Here is a 27469-nt window from a genome sequence, read left to right on the forward strand (position 1 = left end):
ACACTCAAGTCAAGTAATTTTTTAACAACTGCAACTGAATACCCCCTACATCTTTATCAATTTGGACGGCATCCTATTAGTTAAGAGAAGCAAACTGTTACCTAGCAATAGCCAGTCAAGTTCATTTTAGGACATGCAGTGCCTGCCCACTGATCTCTCAGCAGAGTGCAAAACTTAATGATGAGAAGACGGCACCTGCACATTTATTTATTAATTTTTTTGACTGCATGTTAACAGGAAAGGAATCAAAGGAAAGAAGAAATGTTAAGGTGGGTATGACACTGTTGCAAAGTTAAGCGGCATCTAGGGGACTTTTTTTTTTTTAATGGGAATAAAATTGTATTAATTTTTGAATACATAAAACCAAAATCCCTACAACACTATCAACTCGAGGAGACGGCAACATCTTTACAATACCGTTTAAAATAAAAATAATACAAATGCCTGTAGCATCTTAGACTTAGTTATATAGTAGTAAACAGACTTTTTGACTCTCTGCATTGGTGTGTGCTTACTGCGTTTCTCTTGACCAATACGATAGATAATAGTTACTGTTACTTCTTTGGTTTGGTAAATTAATAGGAAGGCAGTGATGAAAAGTTACAGTGCCTTGATCTTGCTGATATTTTCGAGTATTTCGCTGACAATCACGTTTGCTAGCGATCATTGTTTAGTAGGGCGGTTCATATTAAATATGACGTCGCTTACTTAATAGCCTACTCATATAATCTCATGTAGTTTTTAGAACTTGAGATGTCTGTGTTCATTAGTTATTTCTAATGAACACAGTGGCTCACCGATGGACAAACGGTGAATAAAAAAACGCGCCCATATCACCTTAAACCGTGTGAACTCGGTAATTATGGTATAGAAAAATGGTTGAGGTTTCAAAACCGTGGCAGTTTATACCGCGGTTTACCGTAAAACTGGTACACCGTGACATCCCTAATGCATTCCTGTAATTTCTATTTTTAAAATTGTGAACGTTTTGCTATTTTCAAATGACATGTTTCAGGCCATTAATCACTGGGGAGCAAATAGCCATACAAATCCCACATATGTTATTTGGAACATAATAATAACCAAGTAAGACATTCACCTAAAAGCCATTTCACTGGTACAGTACATGAATCCAAATAAGTAAGCTCCACTTACACCCCAGCTAAGCTTGTCTAGATGATAAACAGAAAACGGACAGTGCTGTGGCTGCAATTGTATTTTAAAAAACAACACTGTGCTCTGTAAAGCTTACATTTTTCTACAAAAAGAGGTCAGAGACAACTTCATTTTCAATGCGTAAAAACACAAAAAACAAAACAAAGATCAGCATGTGGCTTCTACATTTCTGCATGACTTTGTTATCACTCTGTTCATTGCCTGGAACAGGTCCCGTTTACTCCAGGATTATTCCATACAGTGCTAATCCAGGTGGAAAGAGGAAGGCGTCTCACACATTCTGGAGACCCTGTTTGTTGTACAGCTGAGGGCTTGCGTGAGACCAGGATACTTGAATGACGGTCAAGCGTGCCGAGATGACAAGCACAGATCTGGTGTTCCAGCTTTCCCCGATAGTGTTGTCACTCTGCTTCCTAAACTCTGCTTGCAGGTGAGATCTCACCCAAGATTGAGGCAATGCAATACCTAGCAATTGCCAATGATCTGTAAACACCTCTGCTCAGCAGTTTCCCTCTACAGTACGTTACTGGCAGCATTACAAAAGATGGGATAGCAGGATAAGGATAGAGGTGGATGCTCAAGGCAAGAATCTTCTCACTCTTTTCCTTTTCTTCTTTTTTTTTTATTTACTGTAAACATGGAGAGGCTTTGACTGAGAAACAGCAGCTGCTTCAACGCTGGCTAACAAGTGCTACCTCTATTTCCAAGAAAGCTTTATTTAACAACATCCTAAAATAAAACCAGGTTAGAGATTCACAATCCTCACATGTCTGTCTAACAGAATATTTATACTTTCAGCTGTTTTGTAGCACCTTTGACTCCCAAAGGCTGTTTAATTCCTATTATTTGTTTATTTAGCAGACGCCTTCATCCAAGGCGACTTACAGAGACTAGGGTGTGTGAACTATGCATCAGTTGCAGAGTCACTTACAATTACGTCTCACCCGAAAGACGGAGCACAAGGAGGTTAAGTGACTTGCTCAGGGTCACACAATGAGTCAGTGGCTGAGGTGGGATTTGAACCGGGGACCTCCTGGTTACAAGCCCTTTTCTTTAACCACTGGACCACACAGCCTCCTATATGTACACAGGCCTGTCAAATTGTATTAACACTGTACCATGCCTTTTGTGGCTAAAAATATATCTACAGGGCTTTAAAAACTCACAATACTTGGTACTGATAGGCCTCTTAGATTGACAAGCGATAAAAAAAGTACCCACCCTGGAAACCCACCAACACACAATCAAAATCCAGTATTTCAGCTGAGCTGTCAGTTGGACAAAGACACTATGGGCCTCAAATATAGGAAGTTCCAACATGTCTCAGACACGGGGGGGGGGGGTCCTGCCATTGCACATCCACCTGCTAGAGTTCAACGCTGTCCAGCAGCACCTTGCAGTGTCATTGTTAGGGCATGCAGCACAACAAAAATGTAATGGAAAGACAAAAGGAGTGGTTGTTTCTGGGGTGGAAATCAGATTGCATAGCAGTCTGGTCATTCCAGGATTCAGTTTGAGCAAAACCACCAGAGCTTGCAGAGTTTTGTTGGTTTAATACTCTCAGTTATGTTTACATTAAGTTCATAGTAGATTCAGGAGTGCCTGTAACTGCTATGCAATGAGGAGTTACTGGAGTACAATCTATTATGTAGTCCGACTACATCACTCAAGTCACTAGGATTTAGGAAAATTTATAAGGACAAACTTTTAGCAGACAAGTGGCCTGTATATCTTCTGTACTTCAATGGATTGCCCCTAGATCATTTTAATACAGTGTGTTTTAAATCTTAGCTCCTCAATGGAATAGGTGGCGTGACAACTCACATTTTCTAAGAATTTACAACATTCCCAACTGTACACAGATACACAAAATGATCAACATTTTCCGGTGATGTCTTATTTGTTGTAGGTATAATTTGTCCTTCATAAAGCACTTTGCTGACAGCGTTAACCTGCAAACATTATTCACTGGAGAATTAATTTTGTATTCTAGATGATGATAGAATGTCAAAAATGACTACTTTCAAGTATTTTATTTATATATATTTTTATATATATATATATATATATATATATATATATATATATATATATATATATATACACACACACACAGTGATTTGCAGAAGTAGTCACCCCCTGCAAAGTTTTCACATTTTGTTGGCACCTGAGCGTACTCCACGACGCTTTCAAATTAGACTTTACATGTAGAATCAACACAAACTACTCCACATTGATAAAGTTAAACAATGCAGATAGTATATAAATAAGTAAGATTTACAGAGAAAAACAGATTAATTTCAGTTGCATAAGTATTCAACCCCTTTGCTACTGCAGCCCTAAATCAGCTCAGGTGCAAATGATTTGTTTGAAAGGTCACAAAATTAGTGAAATGGTTTCAGCCTGTGTGTACTCAAAGTGATTTAACTTGTAGATAATTTCCCTCAGGTATATAAAGACTTTCAAGCTGCAACTCACATAGTGATCCAACAAAGCAACCATGAAGACCAAGGAGCTTTCGAAACAAGTCAGGGATAAAGTGGTAGAGAGGCACAGAGTAGGAGAAGGGTAAAAGAAAATTTCAAAGGCGCTAATTATCCCTCTCAGCACAATGAAGTCCATCATTAAGAAGTGGAAGATGCATCATACCACCCAGACACTACCCAGATCAGGTCACCCTCCCAAACTGAGCAGCTGGGCAAGCAGGAAACTGGTTCGGGATGTCACTCTGAAGCAAACAATGACCTTGAGAGATCTGCAAAGTTCTGTGTCTAAGATGGGAGTCAGTTTTCACACATCAACAATAAGCCGGTCCCTACACAAAGCTGGCCTGTATGGATGGGTGGCAAGAAAGAAGCCATTACTCAAAAAGCCTCATCTTAAAGCACATATGGAGTTTGCAAAAAAAGAACGTAGATGATACTGCAGACATGTGGGAAAAGGTTTTGTGGTCAGACGAGACAAAAATTGAACTTTTCAGTCTAAATTCCAAGCGTAACGTCTGGCACAAGCACAACACTGCACTTCACCCAGTCAACACTATCACAACTGTCAAGCATGGTGGTGGCAGCATCATGTTATGGGGATGTTTCTCTTCAGCAGGGACTGGGAAGCTTGTCAGGATAGAGGGGAGAATGGATTGTGCAAAGTAGAGGCGAATCCTTGAAGAAAACCTGTTTTGAGTCAGCCAAGACTGAAACTGGGGAGGAAATTCACATTTCAGCAGGACAATGACCCGAAGCACAAAGCCAAAGCCACACTGGAGTGGTTGAACAAGAAGAGAATTAATGTTCTTGAGTGGCCCAGTCAAAGTCCTGACTTGAATCCAATTGAAAATTTATGGCGAGACTTGAGGATTGCAGACCATCGACGATCCCCAACAAGCTAATCGGAACTGGAGCAATTTTCCCTGTGAAGAATGGGCAAAAATGCTACCACCCTACTGTGCAAAGTAGGTAGAGACCTATCCAAAAAGACTCATAGCAGTAATTGCTGCAAAAGGTGTTTCTACCAAATACTGACTTAAGGGGCTGAATACTTATGCGACTAGTAAATTTCATTTTGTACATTTTCTTTGCACATTTTTCTGACATTTAACCTCCTCCTCGTATAACAGTGTTCAGTTTAACCACTACAGCTCTGAATAAAAAAAGTTTGTTTAAAAAGCTGTGCATACATTACTTGTAATTCAACAAAATGTGACATTATTGGTAGGGGGTGAATACTTCTGCAAACCACTGTATATATATTTATATATTATGTCCCCCTCCTAACATTTCATCACTGCTGGAACTTGCCCGGTCACACTGGGTGACTCTAAACAAGATCGCTCCACTCCATCTCAACTCAATAGCACGCCACACTGAAGCAGCAAAACAAAGTGTTCAAATTACACAAGGATTCCCAAACAAGGGTTCAGTGTTCTCTCAGGTGTTTACAGTACTGTAGCTCCTGGAACTGTTGTGTACAGTTCCCATTGTAATTGGGAAGCAATCTTTATATAAAAAAAACTTTATCCAAACTCTGTGCAAACAGACTTCCCAGGCTTGTTTTTCCAGTCAAGCAGAAAGAGTTTAAGGCAGGAAACAGAGAACAAAGGCACCTCTGTTTCCCTGCCACAACTTTACATGAAATACGACAAGATGATACGTCTTTATGTCTCTATTGTTACGTCTCTACTGTTTCTAATGATCCATTCTTTTATTCAAGTCTGACATCTCGTTGACACACAGTACTTCAGCACCAACAGGCTCTGTGGTTGAATACTACTAAAAAGAAAGGTATCCAGTCCTATCTGACCCTGACTCTGGCAAGGTGAAAAATAAATAACCCTGGCCTCTTCTTTTTTATGGACGTCATAGAGCCACTGAGTCAACATATTTATATTGCAACAATGGTGAGACCTCCAGTAGGTTAGATGTTGCTAAGAGGAAAAAACAAACACAACTGATGGTATCTCTCTGTCCATGTGTAACACCCCCTAGGTGAGATGTCTTATTGGGCTTTGGAGGGAAATATACCATCAACACAATAATAACAAAATAATAATTATTAATTTCTCTCTACTGTTGGTCCCTCGTTACCAAATCAACATTGCCTTTATCAATACAGTACTTTATTGTGAGAAAGTATTCCACCAAGCCTTTAGATGACAGCTATACCAGCCCTGCCTGTTATCAATTTACTACTCTCAGCTTACTAGAGAATTCCTCACTGGATAGAAATATTATACTAATCCCTGGCTTAACTGACATGGTAACTGGTTTTACTGGGTAAAAAATTTTCTCTTTCATAGAACAAAAAGCTTCCAAAATACAGTACAATGTATGGTGGGTCTGACTAATTGATTGTTGTACTGGGGTTATTTTTACATCTACAGACACTGTGTTTTCTTAAAGTGTCTAAAGATGGTCTGTTTTAGCATTGCAATAGTTTTAAACGGATACGCTTTCATGAATAAATGAATGCATTTAACATCTTACCATTTTACAGATGCACTTCTGCATATTTAATCTTCCACCCCCGCAAGACCACTGGGGAGGATACAGTATACGAGGCCGGTCCATTAACTACTGTGTCTAGGTAGGAAATGCAAGCACAGAGATGGTATTTCAATGTTTTATAGACCTTGCAGATTCAAAACATTTTATTGGCATGGCCTATAGAAAACCAGAAAACTGATGGCTATGCAAGTCATTACTGGAATTTACAACACAGTGCATATGTATACCGAGTTGCTTTGAAGGGACTGTGTTCAAAGCTCGTGTGAATGATCTCCACTGGCTCTATAATACCTTGAGATTGTCTCCTTAGGATGCTGTGCTTTAATTAAACGCATCTGTTTCTCGTGTCATAAGCAAAGACATTGCTGCCTGATGATGAGGTTTTATAGAATTGTTGGGAGAAAAAAAAACAGCTGTGCTTTCAGTGACATTTAAATGAGTAAGTGATGCTTCACCCCATATTAATCAGGGCATCAGTGGGAAGGTAATATTCCAAATGAGATTCTCCTCAACACTCAAATTAGACCGGCTTTGCTAATCCTCCCTGAGGTATGGTCTTATTTCCATAACAGAAAATTAAAGCCTATTATAGAGATATTAATATAGGCATACACAAGTTTAAATAAAAAAATAGAACTTGGGTTTATTAGGCATTTAAAGCACGGAGTAATGCCAAATGAAATTCACTCACACTATCCACTCCTGCTCAACTAAAAGCCCATTAAAGGAGACATAACGTACAGTAGCACAGTCTTTCTACAGTATATACTTTATTTGAAGTATAAAGTACTAACGACTTGTTTTTTCTTAATTTTAATTGCAAAAGAGTCATAGTGGATTAATGACAACTTAAAAACACAGAAAATTGAATTTAATTGAAATAATGCTCATGCTTGACTGATTCTCATCCTTTTTGATTTTTTTTTTTTTTTTACAGGATAGCCGTTTTGAGCATTCATGCTCATTCCTAAAGAGACAACGAATGCCATCACTGGTGTGTGTGCCATCAGCTGCACGATATTGTAATTGCAGCAAGGATCCTAAAAGTGAAGACCGATCTGAATAGCCACCTCACCCATAGCACTGCAAATGCCAGTTTATCAAACCACTGATCTAACGGCTCAAATACTGTACTGGCAGACTCCACCAAGCTATCCATTATCTGTAGCCTAATTCATCAGATTCTTTTTCCTAGCAGCGACAGGAGCCGTGATGCTGGAAAGCATGGGTTGGATGCCAACTAACACTTAAGATTCCACAACAAACAAGACTTTAAAACAGCAGGCTACTTTCCTGTAATTGTTTTTGTCAATTCTCATTTCCAGCACCAACTTCTGACCTTAACTTATTTATATCAAGGATAGTTGGTTGTAGAATTATCAGCACTGCTAATTTCACACGCACATACAGCACAGCAAACTCATGGGCTCCTAATAAGCCTTTAATAGCAGCTGTTGGAGCCCTTGAAGATTTGTCCCTTGTGTTTTGTTTAGGTGTGTGTCTGTGTGTGGAGGTGTTGGATAGGCTGTGTATTAGGCATCTGTTCTCTTGGCTTGTTTATCCAATAGGGGATACAATACAAGCATTTTCACAGGGTGATTACAAAGTTAGTTGTCAGGTAGAATCACTAAATGACAGGCAAAAAGATTACACCAAGGGCATTAATGTCCCTGCAACTGACATGACCTTAAAAACAGCAGCATCTTAACACCTCTCGATGGATGGCTTTGTAAAGTTGCTTCCAAAACATTTGCAAAATTATTTTATAATTATCCTGTGCACAATATAGTCCACATTCATGGCATCCTTATTAGTTACAGTAACACTGTGCGGTGCAAAATTGCCTGTTTGGAAATAAGAAAAGTGATGGTTTACAGTGGGAGAATTCACTCTTATCGTCTTTCATGAGTTATGGGTTTCACTGTACACTCACCTGTAATCGCTTTGGAAACATAACACTAGGGCTACAGTAATAAACACATTTTGTTTTTCATCCACATACCTCTGGTATATAGTAAGGGAGACTCTCTCGTGTTGGCTTATCTAAACACGCCATATAAAACAAGTGTTGGCCCTTAAATGTGCACATAGCTGACATGGAAACGCCAGCAGCCATTTGTTCCATAAAATAATAAGAGTATTGTTCTCCGATCTGTTGTAAACCACGCGTGTGGTAGCATATTCATGACCTTATCAGAAAAGCTTGTTTACGGCAATGAAAACAGGGGGGATGAAAGAAAGTTAACACAATCGCAGGATTGTGTGGAAGTTTCTATATGCACCCAAAAACCACAACAGAAATTAATAGACTTCTCAATTACATACGACCTTCAGATCATGAACAGGACAGATTCATAAGCACGTCTCAAGTCTCTCTTCGTGTAGGCCTTTAAGGTTCAATACAGTAAACTGTAGATACACCATGCAGTTTAAAACACGATATCCACGCTGCTCTCACTGCTGGGCCTGAAGTGATGAAGCTTTACTCTACCAAAGAACACCATAAAAAATTCTAATTCAGATAAAAAAAACACTGCATAATTTCAACACAACATACAACCGTAAGACTGAAATGCATCACACATTGTTTTTGGTTTAAATGCAAGAACAAGTGTATGAATTAACAATTGGCAGCCTGATTTGCTGGTCATACCTACAGTACTAATACTGTACTACAGTACAGCAGGCCCCAAACTGATGATATTTTTCAATCATGTCCCCACGGCCCGTGTGCTCAGTGTTCCATTACCTACTCCCTATAGTAGGAGACTAGAAAAACTGTAATTCGTATCATTTGTTTTTTCTTTTATTCTGAGGCCTGGATTCCTCTTTATAGCACATTAGTGCACTCTGCAGCCTCACCGTTTATCATCCCCACTGAGGTGCTGCTGACAGTTTAACTGAATAACTCCTTTAATACAGTGCAGGTAATGCAGCAGTGAGCAGCCCTGATGTGCAGTCATGTTTGTAAAAGGATGAAGAAAAGCTTAACTGGGAGCGATTCCATGAAGCATGGATGCCTCCGACCTGGTTTACACAGCCTGTAACTTTTGTCCACCTATACTTAGGGCTTTTTTTTTAGGATAAAGTCTAACAAAAAAAAATAAACCAGAGGCTTGCAGGTGATTACCCCTGTTAAAAGAGCACTGAAACTCAAAAAGGTTAAAGCCTGGTTTCATTTTGTTGGGAATTGTGGCAATGTGCCTCACCCCTGTGTGCATTTGTGTTATATGTTGCATGTGGTGTGTTAATGTGGGTGTATAGATATTGCTGCACAGGATATAAATGGGTCTGTGTAGCACAAGTTAAAATATATAGTTGTATTTAGGCACGGGGATTGCACTTCATGTGCGTTTAAAGTATTTAATAGTATGTGAGCACAGGGTTGCACAAATTAGTTCACGTGCTGGGATTCAAGTGAATAATTAATTAGTAATTGAATCCCGGCACAACTGTATATATATAGATGCACGTTTCACTCACTCGGGGCTGTGTGTTCGGTGAGTGGAGAACGGGTGTGGAGAAGGAGAAAATAAGAAGTAAAATAAATTAAATTAAAGCATACAATTGCTATTTCGTGCTGGAAGGACCAGCACGATACTTGTGTGTTTGTTCGGACTCACCGTGTTCGTTTGTCTCTTCGTCCACTGTTTGTTTAGTGTTAATCCGTTTTGTTTGTCGATTTATTTTGGCCTCAAGTGCTGTGTGCTGTTTTTTGTTTAAATATTTTATTTGTTTCATTAAAACACTGAGCGCAGCCATTGCGTCTCATTTTCACCTGCCAGTACTGCGTGTCTGTGTGTTCCTTTCTGGCATGACGTCACCCCTAGAGCTAGCCTGTTCACAGGAATACAGTATACCCACGCAATAGAACTACTGTAGGGGCACCTAGTGAAACAAGGTTTTAAAAAGGAGCTTACCTTCCTCAGTATGGTTTTGCTGGATGGGAGCTATTGGAAGTGTTATTTGGGCGATTACATTAGCACATGACTCACAGCAGGGTAGTCTAAACAGTTGTAAGCAGGAAAGTCTCCAGCGCTATCGAAGGAGACAAACGTGCCTTCGGAGAGTTCTTGAGCAGGCAGGGGGGAACCTGCAGCACCACTGGACCCTGCTGAGCATGGCGGACACTGGGTGAGAGAGGCTGATTGAAAGGAGAAGGAGAGGAGTGGAGTGCATGTCAAAACCCTGCCTCATCTAATTACTAGGGAGAGCAGAGTGTGGCAGCACCACTGTGTGTCTAATCATGGAAGAGACTGACAGGAACCTGTCTCTTCAAACCAATCAGTCAACTGATGACAGCACATGGAGTAAGGGACCTAACGAGGGCTGCAGCAATTAGCTTTTTAAAAAGAAAAAGAAAATGTTTTCCCTGACAAATCTTCTGACCAAAAATAAATAAATAAATAAATAAATAAATAAATAAATAAAGTATCACAGTACATTTTAAATGTATTGTATTTCTATTAAAGGCAAATCACTCTTTTATTTATTTGATGAAGATGAGAAATTAAATGACTGAGCTAGGGTTTTAATGGTACAGTAGTTCTTTTTCTGGTTTCCTTTAATAATACTGCCATAAACATGCTGCCTGGGAAAGCTAAAGGACCGACAGTGCTGGAGACTGAAGTACTCTATCAATCCGTAGACAAGGGGCTGGATTTAAAGCACCTTAAATACAAGTCAACACTGGCCAATTGTTCTACACACATCTCTACTGTATCTCTAAAGGGCTAATCACACTACAGCGTTTATTCACTGCCTTTTTTATGCCCGACGTTTCGCTGCGATTTTTGTATTCAGATTTAAACGTCAAACGCAAAGTTTTTCACAACCCTCTTCTTCATGCCCATTCTGAAGTAGGTTAAAAACCTACTGTCGTCCAATTTCAGCTCTTGCACAAGATGGTGGTGCTCCCCTAGGGTTTCCCGTTGCTTGTTTATAGGGTGCATCCACATTCTTCTCTTTCTTTCTCTTCTTCTACGGAGCAATAACCACGCAGCAGCATGCACCTGAGACATATTGCCTTCAGATTATATCCACATTTAGCAGGACAGCACCACCCTGTCCTGCTAAATGTGGATATAATCTGAAGGCAATATGCTGTGTCTTTCGTCCAAAAATCAAAACCGTTTCCATTTTTGTTTTTGCAGAGAATTTTGCATTTAAACTATCCTTAACCCTGGCTTTTAGTAACTCAAAGGGTAAATGCACTGGTCCAGTCTCTCTACCTTATACCCCAGACAGCATCACAACACTGTGCCACTGGCATGTATTCAAACTCAACAGGTGGATGATAATAATTGAAATCAATGTACCACCCAGACTCAGACTTGGGGCATACCATCTGCTGAAGAGTTCTACTCCATTGTCACTTGAAAATAACAATGCTTGTTTCTGTAAGTCAGGATGTGCATGCAGTTTGTGACTACTGTCATTTCACGCTTGCCATCCCCAGGAGGCATGTATCTCAACACAGGTCAAACAGTGAATGTAAACAAAGACAAACAAAATGATAAAAATGACACACTCTGTACAAAAATGCAACAATCAACAGTGATCTACCAAGAAGTGCACATGTGAAATCCTCCTAGTGCAGGTTTACCTTTAAAGTGGTCTACAGTCTATGCATGGCACACTGACCACAGTGGCTTTGGAAAATCTCTTTCATAAAATGTCTGTTCTTCTATCAAGCGGTAACAAGGTATTTTTGTAAAGTGGTACGCAATCTACCACACATACTTGAGTTCAAGTGGTTCTCCCGGTCTCACGCAAGCTTGGATATTGCATAAACAGTGACTCTTCCCTGACACTGCCCCACCCTTGGGTACAACACACTGTAGGATTAATACTTTACTTGCCATACAGGTGAATATTGAACCCTGAAGACATGCAATCTATAAATCTGCATTGCGAAACCAGATGCCCATCATATAGTACTGCAGCAGTGATACACATGATATAAAGTATAAAACAGGACACACAATGAAACAGGGTGCACACTGAAAAAGAGCCTCTGCTATGAGTAGGAAGATAAAGAGTTAAATATGGCTTCCAGGTGTTTTTCTGTAGTTGATGGTGACGACTGCTTCACAGAAGAAGATAATAGCCCTTTTGGTTACAAAGCCCAGTAAAAAAAAACTACCTGCAGCTGCTTTTTTAACAATACTAAACCCAAAAAAACACAGGAGGGCACAAAGGTCATTGGGATTCAGTGTATGTTTAAAGCCCTGTTATAGCACTTAATCTTTCAAAACCTACACGCACCACTGTCGTCAGTTCAATGCTTTATATTCAGCTGTTTGTAAGAATCTGTTTCCAGGTCTGAGGTAATATATGCCATGACCTTTGCAGTACTCGGTTGTCAGAACAGAATATTCAACACTGCTCCAGCATACAGGCACTTCATCAATAAAAAGCTACCTCAAATCACCTGCTCGCTTCTCCTTTCCCATCGCCGACTTCCACCACCATCAGTATGATTTACTGCAGTGTCACAAGCATGCTATGATTATTTATGCCGTGATACACCACTGTATACATAATATGTGACTGGTTACTGCTTGTAAACAGGATTCAAATAAGCCATACAGACCAAACCCATGAAAGGGGAGGGTGGTCACCTTAGTCCTGTAACCCTCACAGAAAAGTCAGCTAGGACAGCGTTGTGATTGAAACCATATTTACAGATTTTGACTACATTCACACGATTGCTGGCAAAACACAAAAACTTCCAGAACAAGATAAATGTACCTTATTTTAAAACGTGGCCCTGAGACAAAGTAACACTGTTACATCAATACAGTCAGTAAGCCACACAATGCGGCCAGCATCATTACAAATGTGCACAATCTTAAAGAGCTCTTGAGAGTCTCAAAACCAGCAGATGATATATTTTTAATATTGACATTGCCAGTTTTCCACATCGTGGGAGCGAGTAGCTAAATAATCTATTTTCCAATTTCTAATGGGATATGTAATGTACAGTCATGAGAATCAATTTCCTGTAGACGATACTGCAGATGGTTCGTTAAGGTGACATTCTTTGCAATTTTATAGGTACCAAAATAATGTGTTTTCTCTGCCATTGTAGAATGCCAATGTAATGTATTGTGCCTTTCTCAGTTGCTCAGTTGAAAAAAAAAACACATTCAAATAGATACTGCACTTACTGTATGCTTTTTTAAGATTATTGAGAGGAAAATACTTGCAAATAAAACCCTTATCTAGACAGTTCCAGCCTTCTGGCAGGGTCCTGAGTTTACTGAAGACATGTAAAAAAGGTCTCTTGTCAAGTCTTACTGTATGCAAAGCTGTTCAAATACCGTGTGTAAGACAACTCTTTACAAGAGGAATTAATCTAGTCAATGCCCCCATATGAATATATTATGCAAGATTAAACCGATTTTTGCACTGAACAGTACAACTACAGGCTGGTGTGGCAGGTGTAGCAATTGAATTATTCTTAAGCTTGGTGTTAATGTCAGATACTATGTTTTTAAACCTGCTTACCTGAGAAGTCAAGCAAAACACTTCAATTAACCCATATTAATGCTCGCATAGATGTAATCTTTCACAAGCCTTATTTTGAGCAAAGCTACAAAGAACTGCTGTCGAAATACATTCCAACACGATTCCCCCATCATAAAAGAAAATGCATTTCTTATGACTGCCATAAAACATTTATGATGTATTAATTGTTAGCCAAAGCTGAAAGTTTACTGTTGGACTAAAGATGATCACTTCAAATCCAAATAACTGGAGACAATGTGAGGCAGGATTAACTTTCAGCCAATAAATAGAGAGACATTCTGTCAGGATATCAGTCAACAAGCAAATATATACCTCATATTCGGCATATTTTAGTGTAACTGAAGATCTTGACGTGCAGTAGAAATACAAGCATGAGATAGCAGATCTAAATTAAAAAACACTGCAACCATATAACAGCATTTTTTTTACATTTTATTACCACCATTACATGCATGTGTTTTTATGAGCCACCAACAAACACAACAAGCTCATAACGTCATAATACCCCCAATTTCAGAGCTGTCCATAAATACTTTTAAAATTACTCATCAACTGAACATGGTAACAGTAGCTGTCAAGGCGATTTTCATACTTTCTCTTTGTACCATTCTGGTTCAATTCTGCAGGTCAGGCTGCATTTTCACTGATTGGGGAAGGGCAGTTTTACAGTAGATGTGCAGCACACTTTCAATATTGTGTCATTTAGTGTGGCTGACAGACCTATTTAGAATGACAGGTGCTGCTAACTCTATCATATACTGCCATTCTATAGAATGAATTCTGGTGTATGGCATTCTAATTGGCTACGATGTCTACTCACAACAAGGCAAATAGTTGAGTTTACATGATTAAAACAACCACAGCCTACCTCTGTAAAGCGCTTTGTGATGGTGGTCCACGATGAAAGGCGCTATATAAAAATAAATATATTATTATTATATTATTATTAAAATGTGTTCTACTGTATCAATCTCTGCAGATTCGTAGGGAACATATCTTCTTTTTTCTTTGCTCCATCCCTTTTAAATATTGCTTGAAAGGAAAGATAATATGTGACGACTAAGCACCATTCCCCAATGACTCTACTCCCCAGAAGTAGAGGAATCTTTTCATAATGTCATTTCAATTTATATCAAGGCCAAAGACCTTGGACACTTAATTGACACATTTAACCTAAGTCAAAAGGTCAAGAATGAGGGAGACCAACCTTTATCATTCTGCATTAAGTCCAAAGACTGTCAAAACAAATAAGGAAACTGGACAAACATTTTGCAATTTAAACTCCACAGTTCTCCTTGACAACACAGGGGAACTCTAAGCAGGGCTCACAGAAAGCTGCAACTTAAACGGCATCAAAATCTCTCTTTTTTTTTTTTATCTGGAGAGACACACCATTTATGGATCAAATATACCTGCTTATCACATTCTAGTTCATTGGAAATCTCACAGCAACTCTTCCAGTTGTGCAGTCTGGGTCAAAGTTAACAGCTCTTATTATCCAGTTAAATGAGCCTGTTAATTAAACTCGGGCAGAATACAGCAGGGCAACCCATCTGTACATATCAAGGCTTGCCAATCTGCACCTCGAGTCAAACTGCAGAATGTGACACTTGACACTTTCTATCAAAATTAGCTACCCATTTAGAAATGTACACAAATGTACAACCATCTTCTACCATACGGTCATGCTCCTTTGAAATGTTTTATTGTTATTATCGGTCTACTGCGCAATCCCCTAGTCATATTCGACAATGCACTTTACCTATTTAATGAAACCTGTCAAAGTAATATGCAGCAGGATTCCTGAAGTATCTTATTTGGTAGTCATAGTGATAGTTACTGTGGGAAACAAACTATACAGGGTACAATACAGCTACAGTACAGTACACACAAGAGTTATTACAGATGAAACTAAGCATGTAAACACTGGAGAATTTCTCTGTGTTATCGCAACACCTAAATTTAATGCTGTGACATCCCTATAATGTCAGGAGCAGTTAAGTTATGAACCCAGCAGCTTTCACACATGCAAGCACTGCTCTGTCATCGTTATGGTTTAGGTTGCTGCTGTAAAGCAAAAAAAGCAAGAACAATCTAAACAGATGCAGAATCTAACAAGACTATTTTTATACATCCCCAAACCTCTCAGAAGTGGTAAGCAATTCATCTTCCGTTTCAATCTCTAGCCTTACCTCTATCAGGCTGCTGATGTAAATGACAAAGGCACATTCAACAGCTGCTCACACTTAAACTAGCAGCAGTTAACAACTTTTATATCAACAGAGTCTGCACACTTTTCACCTGCAGCCTCCCATCAAAAAATAATGAAACCTGCCTATAGCAGACATGTTACTGACCATATGCATGTGGCATGTATTGTTACATGACATGTTGGATAATGCTTCAAGGTATTTACAATGATTTTTACCAGGCTTCCATTCCCTTATGCCTTTATGATTTTTCCACAATTTAGGATTAATCATAATGAAATTGCTTGCTACATTTTCAAATGCTTTTAGCTTTGCAGTAACATCCTATTGTGGAATAAAAAATAAAAAAATAAAATGAAAAGCCTTTCCTTTACTGGGTCAGTTGTATTTCTTCCACTCAAAATGAGTCACACTCAATAACGTATTTGATAGATTTCAGTTGTACTTCAATGTAGTTTATTACACAAAGGTTCAGAAGCTTGGATGTATGACAGAACTAAAATGTTACAAACATTTAAATACAGGGGTTGAGTGGGATTTCTTCAACAAAATAAATAACAGAACTAGTTTACTTTTGTTGCGATATGAGCAGTTTGATTAAAAGTCGAAACATTGATTTCTTTATTGTTTTATTAATATTTTTATTTATTTTTTAATCATTCTTTGGCAAAAACAGAAGATGCATGAAAAGTATTAGCTGGCACATGCACAGGTAGGTGATGATTAAGGGACGTATTTGATTTATACAGAAACATACTGTGCTAAAGTAATGTTTTGAATTTTTAATTGTGTCAAATAGTACAACAACAAAGGTCTGCCAAGGGTCTGTGTTATAAACGTTCATACAAGCCTAACATTTGAGGAATGATCAAACAGCATTATATTATTATTCTTTGATTATTTTTGTTTTGTAAGCAGCAATAAGAGAAACTTATTCCCTCATCCCCACTTCCATATTTAACTCCAAGGAAAGCATTTTTTAAAGAAGCGGGCTAGAATGGATATGGAGACTGAACTAAGAGTGAGGAGTGGCCTCCAAAAGCATTTCTTGCATTGGCACTGCTTGTGTTTAATTAAAGAAAAATAGGCTTAGTTTGAATCAGAGAACAGACTTTAATGTTCTCTAGTACCAGCAGATAGCACCCACTCCGGATCAGGGCTACAACAGGCAGTCTGATGAAACACAGCTCTAGACATGCAGGAGGCTTTCCACTGCCATCAGCCCCTCACTTTTCACAGGTCCCCATTTCCCTTCATGGACCGTTACATTATATACTCTTTTTATTGGGCAGCAATCATCGGACTCCACTACCTCAAAACACCTCCCTAAATTCGCATTCATCATAAATGATAGTTAAAACTGGATAGTGAATGACAATCCTGATCTTTTGTTATCTTCAGTGTCACACAATATTGAGTGTTTAAAATGCTGGGTCACCCTCTTAAATTGATGAAAGCCAGTTCTCCTGTTCCCCTGACAAGCTGTATTTACATGCTGTGAAAACATTTTTATAAGTATAATCTGACACGGAATATTTAGGCAAATTTGCCCGAAGTTGCCTCATTACAACTAATGTCTTGAATTATTCACAGGTAAAAAAAAGGTTCGATGCAGTTTCCGTGGAAACCGGCAGGCCCCCTTCTGCATATGAATGAGAAGTCAGTTGTGGGTTGCTGTGTGCTCAGGCAGAACCGGTCACGCTTCATTGTAATGTTGATGTTATGACCATCTCAGAATTTTAACATGGAAACCTGTTTAACATTTCAACACACACTGGTGGCTTTGCATGCCTTGGCTTGCCCTCCGTACCTGTGCTTTCCCAGGAAGATCTCAGTAATCCATGATTCATTTTTTTTTGTTCCTCTCCCTAGCCGCCCACAGTGCAGTGTTTTTTCAATTTCCAAGGAGAGGCTAATTCCGTGACAAATCAGACACTGTCTGTTGCGTCAAAGTGAATTGGCAACTCTTATTGTAAGAATCTAGCAGTAGGAATAGTAGCAGTAATACAGTAGCCAACTCACTGCAGCTACAGCTCAAGTCGAGTGTTTTACTCAATTTACTGGCATTTATCTCCTTAAAGTAGTGGACAGCATTTATCTCCTTAAAGTAGCGGACAAGAACCGCTAAGTGATTCTAATCATTCACATTTAAAAATGCTGTAGTCGTTTAGTACCGGCAATGTTTCACAATCCCCCCTCCCCATCTCTCTCTCTCTCTCCATTCCCTCTCAAATATAATATATTGCTACAGTAGTACCAAACAGTGCTATGGTAAAGATGACAGCAATCACAGCCCGTCTCCTTTTCCCTCAGTATCCTAACCCAAGGATCGCTTTAATAGTGCAATTACCTAACAGCAAAGTAATTAGCCAAGCTCCGAGAGGAAAAGCTCCTGTGCACAGTGCTGCTGCAACCAAATCTGCTGTCTGGTTAATGGGACTGGTTTCTAAACCGGCCAAAATATTGAGCGTGTTGGAGACTTTGAGGTATGAATTACTAGATAAAAAAAATGCACTCCCCTCTCCAACAAATGGTGCAGCATTTTGCATCCAAACACTGGAATACAGTTGCCAGGAGCCTGCTATAGAGCATTCATTTCAACAACTGCAAATGCTAATTGTTCCCCTTTGGCACAATACATTCTACTTTGGTACATGTTACAGCGTAAGCATCTGTAAAACGGTAGGGCTAATGGTCCTCCGGGCAAGTAATGCCTCACCCTGCTAATCCCAATGTATAAATCCATCTTTAACTTAGCTTTGGCTAAATCTAAATAGACATCAATTAGACATGAAATTCAGCAAATGTTTTTTTTTTTTTTTTTTCAAAACTGGTGCATATTCAGTATTAGATGAGTGTTTACAAACCAGCCATATTGCCCAAGTCCTTCTGAGATGCTGATCCCCGCAGACGCTGTTTGTAGCTGTCAAATATTTATAATATACACTGTTTCAAACTGAGCAAGTACTGGAACTGGGACTCAGCCAGCAGATGGTACAAGAAATAAATCAGCACAGACAAACCTGGCAGATTTCCACTCCACAAAGTGTGCGCAAATAATTCCCGAGGGCGATCTGTCAAGGTGTGTTCGGAGTTACTCAAAACAGCAGAATGTCAGTTAAAGCCCTTTCTTCATGGTGACGATGCACCTATACAAAAACCCTACTGACTGAATGGGATCCAAAACTGAAACACAGAACCCTATTAAACTTCGTCCCAACCCTGCTACTCTCAAAAAACAGCCCTTATCCTCACAAGCAAAAACTAGTTTGAACTGAAACAGAATAAAACAGTGCAATATGTTTTAGGACATAATTACATGTGCAATTGCTGTCCCGTTATTAGACTAATGTACATGTGTAATTGCTGTCCTCTTATATATATTAGCCCAGGAACATTCATGGGGTTAGTATTTATAGATCTAAGGATTCAATTCCAGCACATTACAGTACTAGAAAATATATTGTGCATGCAATTATAATAAAAATAAGGATTAAGGGGAGCAGTGTGGAGTAGTGGTTAGGGCTCTGGACTCTTGACCAGAGGGTCATGGGTTCAATCCCCGGTGGGGACACTGCTGCTGTACCCTTGAGCAAGGTACTTTACCTAGATTGCTCCAGTAAAAACCCAACTGTATAAATGGGTAATTGTATGTAAAAATAATGTGATACCTTGTAAGTCGCCCTGGATAAGGGCGTCTGCTAAGAAATAAATTATTTATTTATTTCCTTCCACAATATATGGGTTTAACTCTCTAAAACGTTTATTTGTTTTTTGACATTCAGTACCACTAAACACTGGCGAAGGTTTCCTTGGAAATGTCTATGAATTATTGCTTTACATTCTCATATTAGACACTCATATATGTGCAAGTGTATGTGACTAAGATTCTGTGGATCTGAGTGTATGGGAGATCTGTGGTTCAGGGAAGCAACTGAAAAGGACAGAAAATACCAAATAGGAAACATAAATAATATTTAGTTTATCTGCAGTCACAGAAAGAAAATAGGCCTTTGCGGGAGAATGCGTTTCTATTTATTCGACAAGCACACTGACCTTTTGCAAATCAGATTTTTTGATTAAAAATAAAAGAACATAAAGGAACCTAGCTGCTCTGCTGCAGTTTATGTGTTACCCAGCCGTTTAAAGAAAAGAATGGTGCATCTATTATTCATCTCAGAATAGCTCAGTCAGTCAGCACTGCTGCGTCTTCTCAGAGAATAGGGATGGACGGTGGCCACCATCAGCACAAAATAAATGAATTTAGAGAAGACAAAACAATCAGAAATCAAAATCAGTTAAAATAAATTATGGGAGTACTTCTACAAATATAAACATGAAGACATAATGATAGGGATGATCAAAACAAAGGAGGCAAACAAACAGAGAATGCCTTTATTGGGCATAAACTTGACCTTGCAAAGCTTTGGCTACAAAGCGACAGCATTCACAGCCTGGAACTTTTATTATAAGATGTGCTAGTATAGAATTTTAACACAACAATGGAAACTAATGTAAAAATAAACCACAGGGACATCTAGTACAATGGCCTCAAAAGGTTCCAATCCTCACAAAGACATACTGCCTCCAAACAATCTGCTCTAAGAATCAGGTAACACTGCAACCTCATTCTCAACCCGCACACATAACACTTGTTAATATATTTGAATTTGAAATGGTGAATCCTAGATTCGTCCTCAGCCTCATGTAAATGGGTCTAAGCACGAAGTGCTACTGTAGTTTCCCTGCAGGTCACAAACTGGCAAGCTACACTTGACACTTCTTTTAACAGCCCAGATTAGCCTCCAGCTATAGGACTCCTCTTTTATCTATTTAAATGGTTCCACATACAGTACAACTGTCTCTGTGATGCTTTCTCGTGCTTTCTGTCAGGCTGTAAAACCCAAGCAGCAACAGCTGTTACCAGGAAAAACCAAATTGACCAGGTCCTTATATTTGACGTCCAAAATATCAATGAATACTAAAACACAAAAATGAATATCAAGACACTGTATAGATGCAAAGCCTGTTTCTTAGAAATGCTTCTTGGAATTCATTATGGAGATAATGTGTATAAAATGTCTCCTGTCTCACTGAGAGTATTGTGGTTGCTTAATAGTACAACAACAGAAACCGCATGCATCCAGTGCTTCTGAAATGACTCATTGTCATTTACTGTAATGATCAAGTTTGCTGGCTCCCCAGCACATCCAAAAAGAAAAAAATCACTAGCCAGATTTAATATTTAAATATTATCATGGTATTGGTTGAGAAAAATCTGAGTATTTGTTCTTAAACTGTTTATTAATGTAGATGAGTGGAGGCTGGGCAATTGGTCTTCCCAATAAGGAATTGAGAAACAGACCCAAAAAACAAACACAAAAAAAGAAACATACTGACCCAATGTTACTGAATTCCAAGACAACCTGCGTTGTTGTAAAAGTGATCTCCATTAATACTTGAATGTGCAGTATTGTAATGTATGCTTGCCACCTCCACTGCTACTTAAATGTAATGAATAAGAGTTGCTCAGTGGAGAATCCTTCACCTCGGAGGAGAATGCAAAAATGGAAGCTCCCAGTAAGAGCCTTTACCTGTCCAGAACAGTATGTAGATACACAAAAACAATACTCCAGGGAGAGACCTGACACTCCAGACTCTTACAGTAACTATCTTTGGGGAACCAGAGGTTTGATAGAATCTCTCTCGACTTCAGAATGAGGATAGCTATGTAAAGCATATAACTGACACTGTTGAGTTTAGACCATAAGTTACTGCAGGTGGTGTAATTGTCTAGTGAAGTTCAATAACACAGGAGCAAAGATTAGGGACTTTATACAGCACATTTAAAACCAGTTAAAGGGGCTGTATCGAAAAACTGATGTGCATAGTGTACTGATGTGCACAAATGCAGAGATGGGCCTTACAAGAATGAGGCTGGGGTGCATGCTGTATTAGTCTTCATGGGCTACAGCAATATCACTGCTGAAACCCTGAGTCAGAAGGTAATAAATAGCGTTAAGGGATCAAACCAGTCCCGACTGTAAATACTGTATTGATGGAATAAATAACTGTCTGTATAGCAGTTCCTGGGCAAACAGATCAAAGCTGATCTCCCCTCATTCGTGGAATATTCTGATCATATTAGGAAATTACATTTACATTGTATGCATTCATGAACAGCTTATCTCAACATGTGGCAAAAAGGTACTGCAGCAACATGGGAGTTTAAAAATAAGTCACATGGTAAGTCACATGGTATTCATCATGACTAACTAACCATAGTCATAAAGGTAAATGATTAGTTATGTAAGTGCCACAATTACAGGTTGTTTTTCTGAGGCTTGTCACTGTTTTTTATATTCTACTTTGTATACGTGCCCACATTACAGACTGGAAACTTAACACCCAGAATGTATTGAAAAGCTGGCCTTGATGCTCAATCCTGTACCTGTAAGAATGACGCTCAAGCCTCGTTAATCAGAAAACACATAATCATTACTCATCCTCACTTTAACACCTATCTGTTCTATGCTAATAAAATATATGTAAATTAGTTTCACCGATTACTTCTCAATACACAGACGTATAGTCTCTTCCTCTTCCTAAAAGACCAATAATTAATATTATACAATAGAAAATACAAAATCAATACACACATTTGGTGGGTTTGCTGGTATTTCACCCTGTGCACACAATCTAAAATTACCACTATCTTACATATGAACTCCTGAAAGCCTCAACTACAGTGTCCCCACTATTAGAAAGAGCTTCTGTTGCTTCCTCTCAAATATTTCCACATTACTGCATTAGCCACTTGACGCACTAAACAATGCTAAGCAGTTTCTGAGTTTCTCCTGAAGCCCATCAGTTCACAGAGATTTGCAGAAATTCCTTTCCCTTACCTTCCAGGACTGTGAGTTTGGCACTGGTGTTGATCTCTCCCATGCTGTTGGTCGCTGTGCACTCATAGATCGCTTCGTCCCTGTGAGTCCGAAGAGGCTGAATTCTGAGGACAGACCCAGAGCCATCGTCAAACTCGATCACCTGCAAAATAGAAGTTCAAAACAGTCTTCCTTACAGACAGTCTAAATAACCCCTGGCCTCATTACAGCCCAGATCATGATTGGATAAAAAGACCCAATACGAGAGAATGTTATCTAATGGTGTTGTTCCATAATGAGGCACTTTCTCTCTAATCCATATACTACAAAATGTTCTTCCTTTTTTAAATTGAAGGAATTTAGTTATCTCATTTCATTTCCATTAGCTGTATGTGAAGTTAGATTTATGTTTATTAAGTATGTAACAAAGTAATTAAACAAGACCAGGTTTCTGTAGTCCCTTGTCTTTCACACACAAACAATTTGTTATCTCCATAGTGGCTAATTATCAATGTCCATTCTTGGGCCAAGAGCATATTGTGTCTTAACTAGTGAAGGGCAACTCAAGACAAGCAGTGCAGTGAAGCAGAGACACAGACAAGTCAAAGTTCTAAGAAGCTACAGGGTCATTGCTTTTCTCACCTCAAAGCGCTGAGAGCTCACTTTCTTTCCCTTTTTCATCCATGTGATCCTGGGTTTCGGCTCCCCTGCCGCCAAGCACACAAAAGACGCCACCCCTCCCGAAATCCCAATTTGGTCCTCTGGGGTTTTTACAAAACTTGGCAAGCCTGGGAAAAAAAGGAAACAGAAAAATTAGAACCATATCTACAAACAGCCAGGCGCCTAGATTTGGTTAAAAGAAAACATAGCTATCGGGGTGTTTGTTTTACACTGCAGCTCTATTAACTATTGCATACACCACAGGGTCTGAGCTTTACAACATGGGCACTGGCTACAAAGAATCATTAGAGAATATATAAACAGTAGAATCTATTCATTAGGTTTCATGACGATAGGCAGAGTGGCTTAGTGGTTAAAGCTGCTCAAGTAGGAGGGATGTTTAGTTTTAAAATACAATGACATGTGTCTTTGGTGGGGGGGGGATCATTTTAACCTCTTTGTCTCGCATCCTTCACAGAGTAATACAAGCACAACATTCCAGTGCAAACAAAACGTGATGCTTATACTCACAAACAAAAGCGAGATTTCGTACAAAACTCCTAATCCTGATTAATCTCCAAAACAAACGTATCATATAGGATTATGGGTCTAGGAATTGAGCAGCAGTTTAATTCCCTGCTGAAGCACAGAGTGCTACTTTTCAATACTGCTCAGGGGGAAAAAAACAAACGTTCCCAGCCGATTTTAAAGGATGGCACTTGTCAGGTGTTGTAAAGTATGTGAAAACACATAAATCTGCTGTTTTTAAATTTGATAGTGGAAGTCAGCTTTGAGAAAACAAAATAAAATTGAGTAGTTTATACAAAATCGACACTTTAGCCTCCACCTACCATGTTTTTGTTATTGGTGTGTGATAATGGTCTTTCCCACAGTGGTCTTGCAACACCTCCTAATTGTATCGCTATCCGCGCCCATATTTGGTAGCAGTGGAGGAAGTCTGCTGTAGTCAGCCAAGGGGTTAAAGAGGTTTGCAATGCTGCTGTGAACACAGCTGCTGAAGTGCAGCACACTGCACTGTGGATTCAATAGCCTCAGACTGCAAGACTCATAGGGATTTACCTCCCGAGCCGAGGATCATTATTAACTGCATTAGTGGCCGCTTTTGTTTGGTTAATTTGGTGCTACACCTTTGAATAAGTCAGCTTTATAAAAATAATACTGTATACATGCTATTAGCGTTCCTCTTATTGTATAAACAGCTCTCCATTGAAGTCCTTTTCCCCACTGTGGTTTGAGAGTCTATAGCCACATAAAAACGCATTATTCCATTAGGCACTGGAGAACTGGCCTCCACCCAAACACACAATTATGAATCTATTCATCTAGAAGGCATGCTTGAAACAATATCACTGAAAAGAGTACATGCTCACCATTCTCAGCTACTGTACACTGGGCAAACAAATGGTAATTGTAAATATTAATTAAAACATGTATGCTTACTGTTTAATCTATAGTAGAACACTTTAGTCCATACATAATAAATACAATAATAAAATGACAGCTCAAATGAAAATGAATGGTCCTCCCACATTTGTATGCAAGTATGTAGACCCTTCAATATTATTAATGAGTGTTCTCCATAATATTAAAGGCAAAGTTTCTCTCACTTTGATGTGCTTTTTACTGATCCAACCCAGGTTCAAATTCTTTATAAGCAAAGTCAGGACCATATCCAGTGATTGAGCTCTTGCCTTTCCCTTGTGGGGTACTGGATCAACCATAATGTTTTAGCAGTCAGCTGCCTTTAAAGGCCCTAGTGACTTTTTAGCCTTAAGCAATTTCCTGATGGTCAACAAGCTACTTACTGGTCCCTTGATTTAGGCTATCGCTGTACAATAGGCTACAGAACTGTACATGACATTTCTATCTATCCGGCACTGTATTTCTTCATTGTATTAAGCCCTGAAACACAATTAAAACTGAAAGGCAATTAAAACTGCCAGCCTCCATATACTCCAAACCTGTTAGCATGTACGATTCCTAAACCCTCGCTACACTTGTGCACCGTTGGGTTACTGCAACAGGGCGTGGGGGGAATTTGGCCTCCTTTTGTTCTCCTAGTTGCTTTTTTATCTAATTTATAGGAAATACATTTTCCACACTTTCGCCTTGTCAAATCGTTCACTATCCACTTTTTGTCCATATTGATTAATCACGTTGACAGTAACACATTACAACTCCTTTTATGTATTTATTTATTCGTGTATTAACTTATTTATCCCCAAAAGTATAAAACAAAAAATCAGTTGGTAATCGTTTAAAAAAAAACAACAAAAAAAAAAAACCTCAGTAGAAATTTCTCAACAAATGGTTTGTCTAACATTGAGCAATGCAATTTGCATACACGTCATCACCTTGGCCCATCATTGAAAGAACTCATACCTGGTTAACATTTAAATGCTTGTCTGTTCAGAGTGTTGGCATCCCGTGGAGCCGAATAGAAATCATTTTCTGCCACACCTTACTACATCTGAACAAAAAACCCTGAACATCAAAAACCTATCTTAAAAGAAAAGATCTACTAGCAAAAATATCAAACTGTGTCCTATTTACTGTAACATAACAAATAAGTATTCTGGGCAAACATTTAGCTTGCTGTAACAACAGTTGAATATCTGGTATAGGTAGTATAATCAGTGCCACAGAATGTGCCTTAGAACAGCCCTGTCTTCATGTTTATTAAGCTGCTATTAGAGACCTTTTCCATAGGAATGTGCAGTGTGACACACGAAGGCGGACACAGCCAGAGAGCCCTGTACTCCTGAGAAATGGATGAAACCTCTCCTCAAAGCTACAAACAATGATTAGAAGCCGCCTGCAGGGCTCAACATCACAGCTGGAGCCCGATCAGAGGAATAAGCCTCAGAGCTTCTTTACAGAAGAAGTGCAGCTGTGAAGCAGGGGTAGCAGGACAACGCGTGAATCTAAATGGCTGGGAGCTTACAGACAACGCGTTATAAAACACACTCACAAAAAAAGTTAAAATGTCTCAGACTGTTATTCACTCCAGTGGCAGCCCAGGGATCACGTCCCTGCCTTAGATGCTGCAAGTGCTAAAATCCCTAAAACTACATTTCAAAGCCTTGTTTTCTCTTCTGCTTGATTATGATAATCATGCATTAACATAGATCTCCAAAAGATGGTGCCCCTTCAACTGAAGCCCCATTAAAGATATTTCCAAATCTATAGATCAGTGGTGAGTCAATCAATCAATCGTTTTCAATTTTGACTTAAAGTCATCAGCTGATGATGTAGCACTTCTGATATGAGGTGGCAGTGCATTCCACAATCTGGGAGCACAGGGACTAAAAGCGCTCTCTCTCCCTTCCTTTTTGTGTATACTTGTGGGACGCAATTCAGGAGCAGTGCAATTCAGGAGCAGTGCAATTCAGGAGCAGTGCAATTCAGGAGCAGTGCAATTCAGGAGCAGTGCAATTCTCGACTGAACTGCCAGGTAAGCAACCCACCCAGAGCAGTTGCAAATCCCTTTTTGACAGCATCAAATTTGAATGCAGCAGGAACTTGTTTTAAAAAAAAATAAAAATAATCCAATGAATAAATATTGTAATTTTACTGCTGAATGTCATCTGATGCCAAATGACTTCAAATTAAGTTGTCATCTGCATGTACCCAAAAGGGCCAACAGCTAGACAGTTAAAACATTTTTTAAAAAAAAAGGAAAGCCAGATTAAAAACATACATTTATTGCAGGCATTGGCCATAAAACCAGGGTTTAAACAATTATAGATCATTAGTGTTTACTAAATTTGTTGCTGCTAAATAATGAGATGACAAATGCTATTAGTAAGGTGCTGGTGGCTTATACTTCTAATGTAACCATATACCTAATGTAGAATGAAAATAAGGCTTCAAACTTGCATTGTATTGTAATATAGTATATTACTGCCTGAAATGTATTATCAGAGCATATGCAGTGCCTTAGAAGTCAAGATCTATTTTCTATTACAATATTATCTCATGG

General features: G+C 39.0%; 1 protein-coding gene across 17 annotated transcripts in view; it reads right to left on the bottom strand.

The window, feature by feature from the left end:
- LOC117417102 (receptor-type tyrosine-protein phosphatase F) overlaps window positions 1–27469 on the bottom strand; it is a 168139-nt gene that overhangs the window by 74108 nt on the left and 66562 nt on the right. For all 17 annotated transcript variants that reach the window (XM_034028897.3, XM_059035007.1, XM_059035005.1 and 14 more), the window contains exons 3-4: window positions 23449–23594; window positions 22828–22969 (exon numbers count right to left, since the gene is read on the bottom strand). In XM_034028897.3, coding sequence (XP_033884788.3) covers window positions 22828–22969; window positions 23449–23594 — 288 coding nt within the window. The remainder of the gene's footprint in view (window positions 1–22827; window positions 22970–23448; window positions 23595–27469) is intronic.

The sequence above is a fragment of the Acipenser ruthenus genome, chromosome 12, assembly GCF_902713425.1.
Source record: "Acipenser ruthenus chromosome 12, fAciRut3.2 maternal haplotype, whole genome shotgun sequence".
Classification (NCBI taxonomy): Eukaryota; Metazoa; Chordata; class Actinopteri; order Acipenseriformes; family Acipenseridae; genus Acipenser; species Acipenser ruthenus.